The sequence below is a fragment of the Xiphophorus hellerii genome, chromosome 8, assembly GCF_003331165.1.
Source record: "Xiphophorus hellerii strain 12219 chromosome 8, Xiphophorus_hellerii-4.1, whole genome shotgun sequence".
Taxonomy (NCBI): domain Eukaryota; kingdom Metazoa; phylum Chordata; class Actinopteri; order Cyprinodontiformes; family Poeciliidae; genus Xiphophorus; species Xiphophorus hellerii.
Genome location: NC_045679.1, coordinates 26115370 through 26130230, shown reverse-complemented (window position 1 = coordinate 26130230; position 14861 = coordinate 26115370). Strand labels below are relative to the sequence as shown.

The following is a 14861-nucleotide window of genomic DNA, read 5'->3' as shown; positions in this document are numbered from 1 at the left end:
CAGACTAGCCAGGAGTAATTAGCAAACACCTGGAGGAACTGTACATCTGCTGAGCTCATTATAGGAGCTGCTTTTCAGAGGAGCACTGGTAAAATCGTTGTTGGAAGATTAATAGACAGTTAATGATATTGCGATGACTTCCTGAAGGCGGAGCTTCAGAAAAAGTAGGAGTTTCTTAAAGAGACAGAGGCCCAATTTCAGGGTGTTAAATTGTAAAGCATAATTTAAGTCATATTTGCTATATACAGAATTTTTATAACAACTTAGGTCAACATAGTTACTTGATTGTGATATAAAACATCACTATGTACCTGAAAAACACAGGTACCCCTTAAAGATCTTCAAGTGTTTAGTAAAAACTAAGTAAATGAAACATAAGAGACAGTTATTGATTAGATGTTGCTGCTTATTTACGATGATGTTGTAAAGCTGTATGCTGGACTTTCATCCGACTTGCTTCCCTCCTCTTTCTGCAGACACTGCTCTCTGGCTGTTATAAACGCGCTGGGTAACATAGCAGCCAACATGCAGGCCGAGCAGATGGTGGACGAGCTGCTGGTCAACCTGCTGGAGCTTTTTGTGCAGCTGGGCTTAGAGGGGAAGAGAGCCAGTGAGCGGGCCTCGGACAAAGGCCCGGCCCTGAAGGTACACTTTGTATTAACGTTTACGCTCAGCGTTTGAACATTTACTGAACTGTCACATTGAATCCATTTCACTGTTTTCATCCAACTATTAAAATATCTAAAAAAAAGACAATGCAAATAAGGCATCCTTTCATCAGATGTCGATGCTACGTGTGGCTCTAATAAACAGGAAGTAGAGGTTATAAACTAGTGTGAATCACACATCTCAGAAAATTGGAGAGAGTCGTCCTCTCTGAGCTGGAGATTTGGATTTAGAAGTTTCTCATAGTTTCGTACCTCTAGTAAAGCACAGACCCACCAGTGGAAGTGAAGATTTGCTACATCAAACTTATTCAGTAAATGTGTTTCCATCTTTCCTTTAGCACATTAACTCTGTTTTTTTTTTTTTTTAAAAGCCAAACCTCAAGCGAGCGTAAAAACTTTTCTGCAAAACTGAGGAACTTGTCTCCAATTTTGCAGTTTCCACCAACTTTTTAAATGCGCATAAAAATGTTGATGGGACCACAGTGAATTTTGACTTTTCGAGTTTACATGGGGAGGAATTGTTACCGTAAACCCCGTCTTTAATACCCACCAGTCTCAGGGCTGGCCTAACCTCACACTGCTGGGTCAGTTGTTTATCTCGAATAATGATATCTTCTTTCTAACTTAATTTCACGAATCAAAATGATTAATGAAATTAATTTAAAATCCCATTTACAGTTTTCATATAGACCTCTTACGGAAATCACACGATTCTGTGACAGTTCTTCGCTAAGATTGAGGCTAAAAGATTAGTTATGTTAAGCTAAAATATGCAGATAGAAAAACTTTATCCAGCAATGGAACTGTGAGGTTTGTCTTTGAATATCTTCATGCTGGAAAGCAGAAACACGTCTTTGTTTCTTTCTCTCCAGGCCTCTAGCAGTGCTGGAAACCTCGGCGTCCTCATTCCGGTTATAGCCGTGGTAAGTGATCCAGATGTTCAGCTCTTTGCTTGTTTTGTGTTTTTTTGTGTTGAGAACCTGTAAACTGAAGCACCTTTTTTCACTGTGCCGAATGCTAAACCTCCAGGTGTACTTCTGGCCGTTTTTAAGCATAACTATGTTTTCCATGCCAGCTGACGAAGAGGTTGCCACCAATAAAGGAGGCAAAGCCGCGTCTGCAGAAGTTGTTCAGAGACTTCTGGCTCTACTCTGTCGTCATGGGATTCGCAGTGGAGGGCTCAGGTACGATACGTTTACTCAACCCTGCTTGTAAATCATTTATGTTGTCGTTCACCTTTTCCGTTATCAAGGTTTTTAGTATGGCAAGCTGAAAATGAAGCAAAAGATTCAAACATTCACTTAATTTTTTTAATCTTTTCAGGCTTCTATCAGAGAAATTAGACTGATACATTGGCATAAAACCCCAGGTAACATTAAAACTAGCGATACAAATGTAAGATCAGTTCATAGCAACAGAATATTTGTTGCTTTTTTAATTATTATTATTTTAAATTTGTGTTTTGGTACAATGACCTACAGGAAGGCCCTGCAAAAGATAGTTAAGGGAATTGAATAGATTAGATTAATGGAGAATCTCAACCCTCTGGGCAAGTTTTAGTTTCAGTATGTTTAAGGATTTTTCACACTAATATGTCTATTCTCTCAGAAAAATACTGTCTTGAAGCTTGGGCCAAACAAGAAATTTAGTCAGGAAAGTGTCACATTTTGAAAGTGGATTGTTGTGGCTTTGAAAACTTCTGAGGTTAATTTAGGACTAGCTTTTTGCGTCTACCACACATGGGAAGTGATGAACATTAGCGACAGGCAAAAGTCATCTCCATTCGAGGTGAAAATTTATCTGTGCATCACAGGTCAGCATTTATGAGAATGTCATTGTTCACTTGGCTGGAGGAGAGCTACCGATTGTCGCCTCATCGCGCAAGCTGCATAGGAAATGAATGGAGATGAAGCCCTTAAGTGCAAATTTTAAAAAAAAATCTTAAAGTTGAGGAGAGCCACGTGAAATGTGAGAAGCATAAAGCTGTTACCAAGAGCCACAAACAGACCCCATGAAATTTCACAGTTTTTACTATTCTTGATTCTAATACAGCAGGATGGGGATGGTATAGTTTTAAACTTCATTCATGGTGGCATTAAAGGGGGTCTTAAAAAGTCTTAAATTTGACTTGCTGAAACCTGCAGACGTCGAGAACAAGAATTATTGTCTTCTTACACAGAAAGTTTGTAAATCTATGCGTTCTACTGTATTCATTGTCTTCTTCTTCTTTCCCTCCATCTGTGTTGAAACAATCAGGCCTGTGGCCGGAGGAGTGGTACGAAGGAGTTTGTGAAATCGCGACCAAATCGCCGCTGTTGACGTTTCCCAGCGGGGAACCTTTACGCTCCGAGCTTCAGTATAACTCTGCGTTGAAGAACGACACCGTCACTCCAGTATGAACACGCCCTCACACACACACACACATACAGAGGCAGGTGCGCAGTTTTCTGACTCCAGCTGCTACGCTTCAGGCGGAGCTGAATGACCTGCGCAGCACCATCATCAACCTGCTGGACCCGCCTCCAGAGGTGGCCGCCCTCATCAACAAGCTGGACTTTGCTATGTCCACATACCTGCTGTCTGTCTACAGGCTGGAGTACATGAGGTAAAACGATGCCTCCACAACAAAAGGAAGTCTAACCTTTACTATTGCTGAAACAATTAATCGGATTAATCATTACAAGTTGATTATTGAAATAATCGTCCATTAATCGATTAATTGTTAACCAGAGAATACAGACTTGAACACAGGCAAGATATTAAGGGCAGTAACTAAGACAAAACTGTATAAAATGCATATACATTCCTCAAGTGGCATAGCTTCATTCGGTTTAAATTAATGCTATTTTATTGCATTTTAGGCAATAAAATGTTTATTGTCTTGTTTAAAACAAGAACAAATTGTTTGTTTATTTGCATCTTTAAATGTATTTCTCATAGTGAGAAATACTATAATAATAATAGTGGTTAAACCACTGAAGACTTTAACCAATTCTTCAGTGGTTAAACAATCTGTAGACAGTGGCTATTTTTTTTAATCTGATCATCAGAATTATTGGTTACTAAAATAATCTTTAGTTGCAGCGTTGTTCTTTACACGAACATCATGATCTCATGCCATCTCTGTTTTTGTTTTTCATTATGTTTAGGATGCTGCACTCTCTGGACTCGGACCGCTTCCAGGTCATGTTTCGTTACTTTGAAGACCGAGCCATACAGAAGGATAAATCTGGTAAGGGCGACAGAAAAGGAAACTGTCCTCTGACAGAGAAATACTGTCCCTCGTGTATTAAATCCATGTTTTTCCAGGTATGATGCAGTGCGTGATCGCTGTCAGCGACAAGGTGTTTGAGGTTTTTCTTCAAATGATGGCTGAGAAAGTACGTGAGGCTTTCCGCTCTTTCAGAACCAACTCAACTTGATAGTACTTGTTATCAACCCTGATGTCTGCATTACATCAATAATTTCAAACCCTGTTAGAAAATGAAGATATTTTTATAATAGTATTTGTTGTTTATTGTTTCTAAGCACAGTCCGTTTACCATATTCTTTTGTTTGAAAAGCCTAAAACCAAAGCTCACGAGGAGGAGCTGGAACGCCACGCTCAGTTTCTCCTGGTCAACTTCAACCACATCCACAAGCGGATCCGCAGAGTGGCCGACAAATATCTGTCTGGTCTCGCTGAAACGTAAGTCGGCTCTGATCCACCAGTTCTTCCTCTCAAAATGACCTCTTCTTCTTTCATAAACACTCCAACATCTCTCCCCTCAGCTTCCCCCACCTGCTTTGGAGCGGCCGGGTGTTGAAGACCATGTTGGACATCCTGCAGACTCTCTCTCTGTCCCTCAGTGCAGTGAGTGATGATCGTTTAATCCACAGGTGTCAAACTCCAGTCCTCAAGGGCCGGTGTCCTGCAACTTTTAGATGTGCCTCTGCTGCACCACACCTGAATAGACTAATTAGGTCACTAGCAAGGCTCTGGAGAACTGATCTACACAAGGAGGAGGTAATTAATCCATTTCATTCCAGTGTTTTGTACCCGTGGCACATCTAAAAACTGCAGGACAGCGACTGGAGGACTGGAGTTTGACACCCCTGGTTTAATCCACCAAAGCAGTGTGTATCTGTGAATCTGTACCATGATTTTATGAGTGTTGACGGTGTGTTGCAGGACATTCATAAAGATCAGCCGTATTATGACATCCCTGACACTCCGTACAGAATCACTGCCCCGGACACATATGAAGCCAGGGAGGTAACTTTTTTTTCTTTTTTACTCATCTTGATGCTAAATAAAATGCCAAAAATCACTTATGAACATGTTACGTTAACGTTTCTTTCTGTAATATTTAGAGCATTGTCAAAGATTTTGCTGCGCGGTGTGGAGAAATCCTTAAGGAGGCTATGAAGTGGGCTCCGTCTGTAACAAAGTCCCACCTGCAGGTATTATTTCTCAAGCCTTTTCTCCTCTATCGTCTTGAAGAGTGCATCGCAAAGCAGCTCTACACAGTTGTTGAAACCAGAAGTTTACATTCGCCGAATAAAAAGACACATATGCCATTTTCTCTCACTGTTTGAGGTTAAATCAGACCAAACTTCTCCTGTTTCACATTAGTTTTAGTTTCTAAAATTATTTCTTTTCGCTAAATGTCAAAAAACTTAGTGAGAATTTTTTTTAGACATTTAGATTTTTTTAAAGGAAAGCTGAAACTGAAAGTATGAGTAATAAGTCATTATACTTCTATATTAATAGGATATTTGTATAAAGTCTATTGAAAAAGTTAATTTTGTGCCATTCTTAAATGCTGTGTGTCAATCCTAAGAAATGTTAATGTCAACCTAACATGTCCAGCATGAGAGAAACTAACATTTAAAGTTTGAACTCCCTGTTTCCATGCGGTGTCAGGAGTACCTGAACAAACATCAGAACTGGGTCTCGGGTCTGTCCCAGCACACGGGTTTGGCCATGGCCACTGAAAGCATCCTGCACTTTGCTGGCTACAACAGACAGAGTACCACTCTGGGGGTGAGTCGCAAACTGACTTCTTCATTTAACTTGCTTGAAGTTGCATAACTGGATCATTCTGACCAATCAGACAGACATTTTCTTTTACTTTAAAAATGTGAAGAGAAATTTTGAGATTTAAAAATGGGGAAATAAATGGAGGCCAAGAATACAACCCTGAGGGATGCCAGGACTTTAGAAGATTTTAGTTATGACATAATGGGTATGGCGTTAAGAAATGGTGTTAATTTCATTCACTTTCTCATTTAGTCCACCCAGCTGACTGAGAGGCCAGCCTGTGTGAAGAAGGATTACTCCAACTTCATGGCATCCCTGAACCTACGGAACAGATACGCCGGAGAGGTACGGTCATCCGCATTGTGTTGAATGCCAAGTAATCCAGCAGCCCTTCCACTCAACTACTTCAGACTAGCCAGCAGCAATTAGCAAACAGCTGGTGGAACGCTGCATATGCTGATCTCATTATAGGAGCTGCTTCTCAGTGAAATGCTGGTAAAAATGTTGTTAAAGGGTTAATAGAGGAGTTTCTTAAAGAGACAGAGGCCTAATTTCAAGGCTTTAAATTATGAAGTCAAATTTCTTTTAAATCATTTTTGATATAAATAGCATGTTTATGATAACTGAAGTTAACATATAATTACTTGATTTTGCTATAAAATGGCACTATGTGGCTGAAAAACACATCATACTGCCGTTTTAAGAATGTCTCCTTGCGTCTTTCAATGAGAGAAAGAAAAGGGATCAGTTTTGTATTTTAGCGACTATCCAACTGTGCCCAAAACAAATGAGCTGACTTGATCTCCATCATTTTTAACCAATCAGGCTAGACTGCACTGAGTTGCATATGAAACTAGGCCTGTCGCGATAAACAATAAAACAATTAATCGCACGATAAATTAAAACTATTGACCTCATTTTAATTATCGACTTTATCGTCTCTTCCGGCCTTTTTCTCTTTCTGTTGATGACACTGAATGAAGAAAAGGCTCAACTCCGGTGCTCTCCACTGACTCCTCCTTTCCTCATTTTCTTAGTGTAAAGCTCAGCGCACACGACATGATCTTAGAGCTGTCGGCCGATTGTTGGCCCAATTTCAAAACCTGACAGATCACACACTAGCCGACAGAAATCCTAAGTATAACGATTCGATGTGTGATGTCCAACAATGGGCACAAAATAATGGCTACAAGTCCAGTGAACTAATTTTAAAACCAGGCATTAATCAATGCTTTACTACAATCTACCTGCAATGCATGTGGCTAATGTCAGTCCTGACTGAATGAAAATCATTATAACCTATTTATGTCACGTTAACGAAGAACAGCTGAAAAGTTACCGGCAATTTCGCTCCAACTCCTCCCCTTGTCATTTCTGTATTCTTTGCACAAATTGTTGAATAAACATTAATGTTGTTTCCAAATATCATCTCCAATGTCCGCTGGACTTCGGGTGCGCCGTGTCAGCTGTTTGGGATTCCCCTCTGTAATTTCCCCTCAGAAGGAGGGGAATCCGTGCCTTCTGATTGGCTACCTGTCACATTCAACAGGCTGTGTTGCTCCCAGTCCTGAAAACTCCTGATTTAGATTAGAGCGGCAACAACGATCTACCGTAACACACCACACAATACAGGTTGATCGGTTATGAAATCGCAAGCGTCAATCTTAGAACAATCAATGTTCTAAGATTGTCATCGGGGGAAAATCGGGGCAAAAAAATCATGTAGTGTGAACTATTGCATCAGGTAGTCGATGTGCCCATCTTCTCTATTTAAATCTAATTATTACTGAAGGGCAACATAATATACAGACTTCATAATCTGCACTCTTTTGGTTGAATGCAGTATTTATTTCCGCTTTGGCTTTATGTTGTTTAGTTTTTATTCAAGTAAATTTTTTTGTTAATGGAGACTGAGAATCCGTTTTATTTTTGTTTTTGGTTGTTTTGTTTATTTTGTTTATCAGTTCCAGTGTTAAATATTCTTTTGAAAATAAAGTGTATCTATGTTTGGCAGGAAATTGCATGCATTATTACGTCATTTCCAATAAATCAGTGTAAAAAGGTCTTCAAACAATATTATCGTTTATCGCAATAATTTTTGAGACAATCGCTCAGCAAAATTTGAAATCGTGACAGGCCTATATGAAACACAAGTTTAAATAAGATGGACCCTCAATATGAAGTGTGAAGGAAAATAATGTGCCAATAAAAACTAATCTACGAAACATTTAGGACATTTGATTGAGCATAGACATTAAAGGTTTGATTGCCTGTTAGGTTAGGTTGGGTTATGTTTCCCCTCTGACCTTATGGTGTTTTTTCTCTCTGTAGGTTGCAGGAATGATCCACTTTGCGCAGGCAGTCAGGGGCCAGTCGGATCTGACCCGGATCATGATCAAACAGATGGAGGAGGCTCTGGACTCTGCTCAGCCCGAGGCCTTCACTGAGGCCATGTTCAAGCTGGCTGCGTTGCTCATCAGCAGCAGAGGTACGACTTTATCGGTCTGTCATTTTTTCCGTTCCCCGATGCTCCGACTCAGCTGCTGTCGTATTCCACTCTGCAGAATGCGACCCTCAGCTCCTGCACCACCTCTGCTGGTCGCCCCTCAAGATGTTCACGGAGCACGGCATGGAAACAGCCATTGCATGCTGGGAGTGGCTGCTGGCGGCGCGTACGGGGGTGGAAGTACCGGTACGCTGTTCGATGTGTTTGACCTTCTCTTGTTTCCCCGCGTTTCGTTAGCGTCGTCTCTTCATGGACCCGCGTCTTCTTCTTCCCAGTTTATGCGGGAGATGGCGGGAGCGTGGCAGATGACGGTGGAGCTGAAGATGGGCCTGTTCTCCAACGCGCAGGTGGAGGCCGATCCTCTTGCCGCGTCAGAGGAAAGTCAGCCTGTGCCCTGCCCTCCAGATGTCACCCCTCACCACATCTGGATCGAGGTCAGAAAAAGTCTCTTTTTTTTTTTCACAAAGACATTCTTGTTTTCACCGTTTTTCCTTTTATGTCTGTGATTTCATTCTTTTTTCTATTCCAGTTTCTTGTCCAGAGGTTTGAAATAGCCAAATACTCCAGCGCGGATCAGGTGGAGATCTTTGGCAGCTTGCTGCAGCGCTCCCTGTCCTTGGGCGTCGGCGGATCTAACAGCGGCTTGAACCGCCACGTGGCTGCCATTGGACCACGTTTCAGGTATAGCGCATCCTTCCAGGCTGTTACCCCAACCTTACAAATTCACAAATTCATACCACCTGAACAGAAACTGCATTCTGTCCATTCAGAACAACAATTGTTGTATTTTGCTGGGGTCCAAAACTCAAATAGCAAATTTTGCTGGATGATTAACTGTCCCAGATATTATTGAGATAAACAATAATATTGTTGTTTTGAGAACATTTTAAGGTGAAGTAATTGTAAAAACATAGTACTAACAGTAATGGAAGAACACATTCTCATAGATCAATAAGTAATAAACATTTAACACTGGAAATGGCAGACATTTTAAATATCCACAATAAATAAACAAAACATCAGAAACAACAGGTAAAATGGATTATGGAAACAAAACTGCCCCTCAAAAAAGGGCCACTAGAAACTAAAGCACCAGACTGAAGACTTGTCTAGTTTTTTGTAAAAAGAGAAAAATAATAAATAATGCAAATAAAAATTATTGAATTTGCTTTACTTTATCATGCGGTTAATTGATTTACTGCTTGTGGCGACCTAAAAGAAGCTCCAAATATTTGCAAATTTGACGCCTTTCTTTGACACAAAACACCATTTAATTTTTCTTTCTGCAGTTTTGTTAATAATAAAGAGGGGGGGAAAAAGTGAAATAATTATAATAAAACATTTTTTAAAACTCAAAGGAAATCCTCAAAGTACCCACAACGTGGACATGTGTGGCCTACATAAGAGCGACCTTTACAAGTAATTTATTTTCTTTATTTATTTTCTCTCAAAGTTAGTGAGTGCTGCTTTCATTCAGGTGCGCTCAATAGTCCGGAAATTACGGAAATACATTTGCAAGGCATAAATGAGCTGAATGTGAAGATTTGTAGAAAATGACTGGAGTTGATGACGACAGTCATATTTGTTGGTGTGTTAGGCTGCTGACTTTAGGTCTGGCTCTGCTGCACTCTGACGTTCTCACCAACTCAACTGTGAGAAACGTCATCAGAGAGAAGATCTACTCCACCGCCTTCGATTACTTCAGGTGAGGATTCAGACTTCGGCTGACAGATTAGCTCACATTAGCTGTTATGAAATGCGAGTGCCAAAGTACAATAAATAGATTACTTAGGAAATAATTGTTTAATTCTATCATAAATTTTTTAAAACTGGAAATAATGTCAGAAATTATATGTGCCTCATTAAATGTGTTGATTTCATTTTAAAAAGTAGAAATCATTATTTTGTGACTTTATAAATTTATTTATGTCTCTGTAAATTAATTTACATTTCTGAATTTATTTCCAGCTTTAAAACCATTTATGACACATTTAAATAATTATTTCACACGTTATTTATTTATTGCAATTTGGCAAAGAATGTTTAACTTTTAATTAATATAAAGTTTCTTAGTGAACACACTAAAGACACATGTTTACCAAGTAAAATTTTGTTTAGTTTTTAGTGCAAATGTCTCTGAACACCTGAAAACTAACATACATTGTTTCACTTCTATCATGGAAAAAAAATATCTTGTTATAATTTTAAAAATCTGCTAGTGCAACTAGTACATTTTAATCAATGTTGTGGAATTGTTATTTTAAAACAAGCTCTTAGATATTGCTGAAAAGTTACTTGTAAGTTAGTTTACTCTTATTTTAATGCATTAACATATTTGCACTAGAAACTAGAGCACAATTACTTGGTAAGATTTTATGTTTTCTCAGGGAACTAATTATTTCCTGCCTTATTTTTCTGGTCGGTGTTCATGTTTAGTGTCATTTTCTAACCTTTTATGCTCACATAGCGTCTCTCCTCACATGTGCCCAGCATAGTTTAGCTGGTGAGCGTCTCCTTATCGAATGACTCTTTCCAATGTTTCACAGCGCGTCTCCGAAGTTTCCCACCCAGGCCGACAAGCGTCTCCGCGAGGACATCTGCATCATAATCCGCTTCTATGCCAGCATCCTGTCGGATAAGAAGTACCTGGCAGCGTACCAGCTGGTCCCACCCGGTGAGCTTGGTACTACCTCAGCCCCGAGCACTCTCTCTGCTGGGATATTCGGATCGCTAATCGTGTCCAGCACTACTCCGATATCGATCTTAAGTAAGCCTAAAGCGGTGGAGCACGGGCTGCGCTGCAGCAAAGGGGGCATGCTGTCACGCCTGTCAGATTTGACGCAGCTTCTCCTCACGGTGCTGTCCAGGTCTAAATTTTCCAACTTTCATTTTCAAAATTTTTTTTTTCTCTCTCTCTCTCTTACCTTGAGTTTTACTTTGAAGACAGCTGTGAGGAAAAGCCCAAATTTGGCATCAGCGTCATGATGCATGATGATTCATCATCAAGCCCACCCGTCCGCCTCTTTCCTCAACCTGATCAGTTTGGTCTGAAAAGGAGAAATCCTAAAAAGAGTTTCTTTTTCTTTTTTTTACTTCTACCTCAGAAAAATCCTTTCCACCTCATTCCAGACAATCCAGAAAAAAAAAAAAAAACATGGTTTCATTCTCATACACATCAACCCGCTTCAGGTAGATTAGGCCTGTAATCCCAGTACCTGGATCAGATTTTCTACATCTGACCGAGTATCAGTGGATTAAGGCGACTGCTTCCTCCATTTCCAATCAAATATCCCGTTTACAAAGTGCATGACCATCGCAGCAGAAGAAGCGACACAACTCATCTCGCTTTCCAAACAAACCTTCATCGTCAACCATTCTGTTTATGTTTTTTTATTGTTAAAAAATTGCTATTTTGAACCGAATCACATTTTTTTCCCACTCGAAAACCATGAACTTCAAAGTATTTTATTAAAATGAAACCAACTTCAATAAAATACTCCAAAGTTTGTGGTTCGTAATGTGAATTAGTTCAGAATAGATCTACATACTTACTGGTTTTACAAGCTAAGCTAAATCTTGTAGATTCAACTTGTGTTCCTAAACCACGCGGCTTCGGCTTCGTTCAGTCCTGATTCTGTTTGTCCGTGGACAGATAATCAGGACCCGTCCTTGAACAGCCTATCGGTGATGAACGCCGCCGACCTGAGGAGCAACGTGGACTCCAGCTCCCGATCCCAGCAGAGCGCCCAGGGGTGGATTAACACCTACCCTCTGTCCAGTGGGATGTCCACCACATCCAAGAAGTCCGGTACAGTGCTACCAATCACACAAAGGGAACTAATTCAACGTTTTCATGCGAAGCAAACCGTCACCCACAATAGTTATGTTTCCTTTGACCATATCTTTGCACAATTTGACAAATTTAAAACGATGTTCGCTCAATAGAAACACACCAATTTTGGAAAAAAAAAGCAAACTCTAGTTTGCCATTAGGATGAGGTGGTTTTGCGACCGTGTCGTTATTAGGGCATTTCACAAAACTGCAACAGGAACTCTTTATCATCACACGACACAAACCACAAAGATGAAGAAGACAGGAAGTAGCTGGAGGATGTTTTTTAATGACTTGTTGTGTGAGTAGGCTTATTCGTGTGTGATTTTAATTTTTATTCCATTTATTTGTCTATTTGACAAGAACAATGCCCACAAACACAGAACGGATCAACACTGCAACTGATGTGTTGCTCCAAGACCATATAGCTACAGCTAATTAGCAACTCCAGTCTGTGGTTGGGCATCCTTATTTAATAGAAACGCCACAATAACGAAATTGTGTTTTTTCAATATTAGCGGAAAATAGACAGAGATTTGCACTTATTTGTAATGAAAACACAGCTTATAGTAGGAGGGTCATGGTGTCGCATGTTTTCTAGTGACTTATCGCATGAACAAACGTACTGACGTGTGATTTTAATTACCTTTCTCACTCTGTGGAAGTACAGCAATTGCAAAATAGCGTTGTTGTTTTTTTTGTGAGTTTTTTTGTTTTGTTTTTCTTACATTAGCCAATATAGACAACGCTGTGCACACGTTTCTAATGGAAACACACTTCAAAAGTTTTGGACACTTCTATAGTGGCCCTATTCTGGGCGCAGCGGCGGCACTGGGATAAAGCGTAACCAGTGTATGGAGGCCTCACAGGTTCAAGTCCCGGCCCAATGACTGCCTGTCTGACAACTGTCAAATAAAGGCCACTAGAGCCGACAAAAGCTTTAAAAAAAAATGTGGTCAGTTGATGTGTATTTGTGTAGTGAAAGAGTTTGTAGCCTAAGGAGATCAACACCCAATATCAAAGTGTGCATCATTGTTTTGCGGTTTCCATTCTTCAGGAAAAAATAGTCCAAAAACTAGATTTGACCGACTCTGAAAAGTCAAAAGTTTTGAAAGGTCTTATGGACCAACAAGTAGTTGGACCTTTTTGAGTGAAAAACAGACTCAAAATCAACACCAAGGTTTGACTTTCTGTGCTTTTTTAACATTTTTTGAAGGCACATCTAAAAAGAGCAACAGAGGAACTCAGCTTCACAAGTACTACATGAAACGCCGGACTCTGTTGCTGGCGCTGCTGGTGAGTTCGGAGGACAGCGTTGACCGCGTTTACTGGTGCAGCTCCTATGTTCACTCTTTTCGTCTCTTTCGGCAGGCCAGTGAGATTGAGCGTCTGACGACGTGGTACAACCCGCTCTCCACTCAGGAGCTGGCCATCGCCACTGAGCAGTCGGTGGAGACCAGCATCGCCAACTGGAGGTCCAAGTACATCAGCCTGACGGAGAAACAGTGGAAGGACAACGTCAATCTGGCCTGGAGCATTGCACCTTACCTGGCTATGCAACTACCTGCAAGGTGGACATTTGTTTTTTAATCCATAAAACAAGTTGGGATCTTTAAAGAGTGAAGCTTTGTGAGTTTAGAAAATAAAATAAATGTTTGTTGTTGCACCTAAAGGGTAAAGGTTCATGAAACACCCAACAAAACGTGCCATGAGACTCTGTCCGACTGGATAAATATTACATCAGCGTGTTCACATTGTTATTGCGGTGCCATTATAATTACTATATGTTGGACAGCCATAGACTTTACTCTGAGCTGAGTCTATGGACATGTTTCCTGCCAGGTCTGGAAAAGTCTGGAATTAGATTTCAGGATTTTCTATCTGAACAAGACAGAAAATATTACTGTTTCCAGTACTTTAAATATTTAAATATCTACATTTTCTCACTTTCTTTTTCCCTTCTTTCATTCTTTGTGTCTTCCTTTTTTTCTTTCATGGTTTCTTTCCTTTTTACTTTTTTTTTTCTTTTTACCATTATTCTTATTTCTTTCTTTCTTTTTGTGATCTGGAGTCAAACTTTGAGTTTGTATTTTATGGCTTCTGTGAGCGAAGCAAGAAATATGCATCAGCAGATCAATCATAGAATAAATAAAAGAAACAATTCATTAAATAAAAAAACAAACGTCTCAATAGAAAGTTGCTGCCCCCTGGTGGTCCGTACAGTTATTGTTAAAGCTACATAATCCTCCACTCTTTGATTGTGATTCTCCTGCTTTGCCTCTTTTCCCTTCCAGGTTTAAAAACGATGCCATCGTTGCTGAAGTGACCCGGCTGGTGAGGTTGGACCCCGGAGCGGTGAGCGACGTACCCGAGGCCGTTAAGGTACGAACTATCAAGGAGTCCAGAGCGGGAGAATTAAACGTAAACGTTTTAAAACGTGGATGTTTTCCTCCCTGTCCGTCGTCAGTTCCTCGTGACGTGGCACACCATCGACGCAGACTCCCCTGAGCTGAGCCACATCTTGTGTTGGGCTCCGGCTGACCCGCCCACCGGTCTGTCCTACTTCAGCAGCATGTACCCTCCTCATCCTCTCACTGCACAGTATGGAGTTAAAGTGCTGCGCTCCTTTCCTCCGGTAGGTCACGCATCTGTGGAATCTAGCAACGTAGAGAAAGGTCCTTCTTTTTTTTCTTTTCTTTTTTTTTTACAGCAAAACATTTTGTTATTTATCTCCGTAGGACGCCATCTTGTTCTACATTCCTCAGATTGTGCAAGCGCTTCGTTATGATAAGGTAAACACGGTTAAATACCTTCTCAACCATCGTGGAAAAA

General features: G+C 40.3%; 1 protein-coding gene across 2 annotated transcripts in view; it reads left to right on the top strand.

Annotated features, from left to right (window-relative positions):
* The window catches only part of pi4kaa (phosphatidylinositol 4-kinase, catalytic, alpha a), a 33498-nt gene that overhangs the window by 11334 nt on the left and 7303 nt on the right, over window positions 1-14861 (top strand). The window contains exons 18-42 of one of the 2 annotated variants that reach the window (XM_032570714.1): window positions 477-645; window positions 1541-1591; window positions 1744-1852; window positions 2925-3061; window positions 3140-3273; window positions 3818-3900; window positions 3978-4048; window positions 4232-4356; window positions 4440-4521; window positions 4840-4923; window positions 5022-5111; window positions 5575-5694; window positions 5944-6036; window positions 8023-8179; window positions 8256-8383; window positions 8473-8631; window positions 8727-8878; window positions 9795-9902; window positions 10744-10964; window positions 11850-12005; window positions 13246-13325; window positions 13401-13600; window positions 14324-14411; window positions 14497-14664; window positions 14768-14821. In XM_032570714.1, coding sequence (XP_032426605.1) covers window positions 477-645; window positions 1541-1591; window positions 1744-1852; window positions 2925-3061; window positions 3140-3273; window positions 3818-3900; window positions 3978-4048; window positions 4232-4356; window positions 4440-4521; window positions 4840-4923; window positions 5022-5111; window positions 5575-5694; window positions 5944-6036; window positions 8023-8179; window positions 8256-8383; window positions 8473-8631; window positions 8727-8878; window positions 9795-9902; window positions 10744-10964; window positions 11850-12005; window positions 13246-13325; window positions 13401-13600; window positions 14324-14411; window positions 14497-14664; window positions 14768-14821 — 3019 coding nt within the window. The remainder of the gene's footprint in view (window positions 1-476; window positions 646-1540; window positions 1592-1743; window positions 1853-2924; window positions 3062-3139; window positions 3274-3817; window positions 3901-3977; window positions 4049-4231; window positions 4357-4439; window positions 4522-4839; window positions 4924-5021; window positions 5112-5574; window positions 5695-5943; window positions 6037-8022; window positions 8180-8255; window positions 8384-8472; window positions 8632-8726; window positions 8879-9794; window positions 9903-10743; window positions 10965-11849; window positions 12006-13245; window positions 13326-13400; window positions 13601-14323; window positions 14412-14496; window positions 14665-14767; window positions 14822-14861) is intronic. The other variant, XM_032570715.1, reaches the window with a different exon arrangement.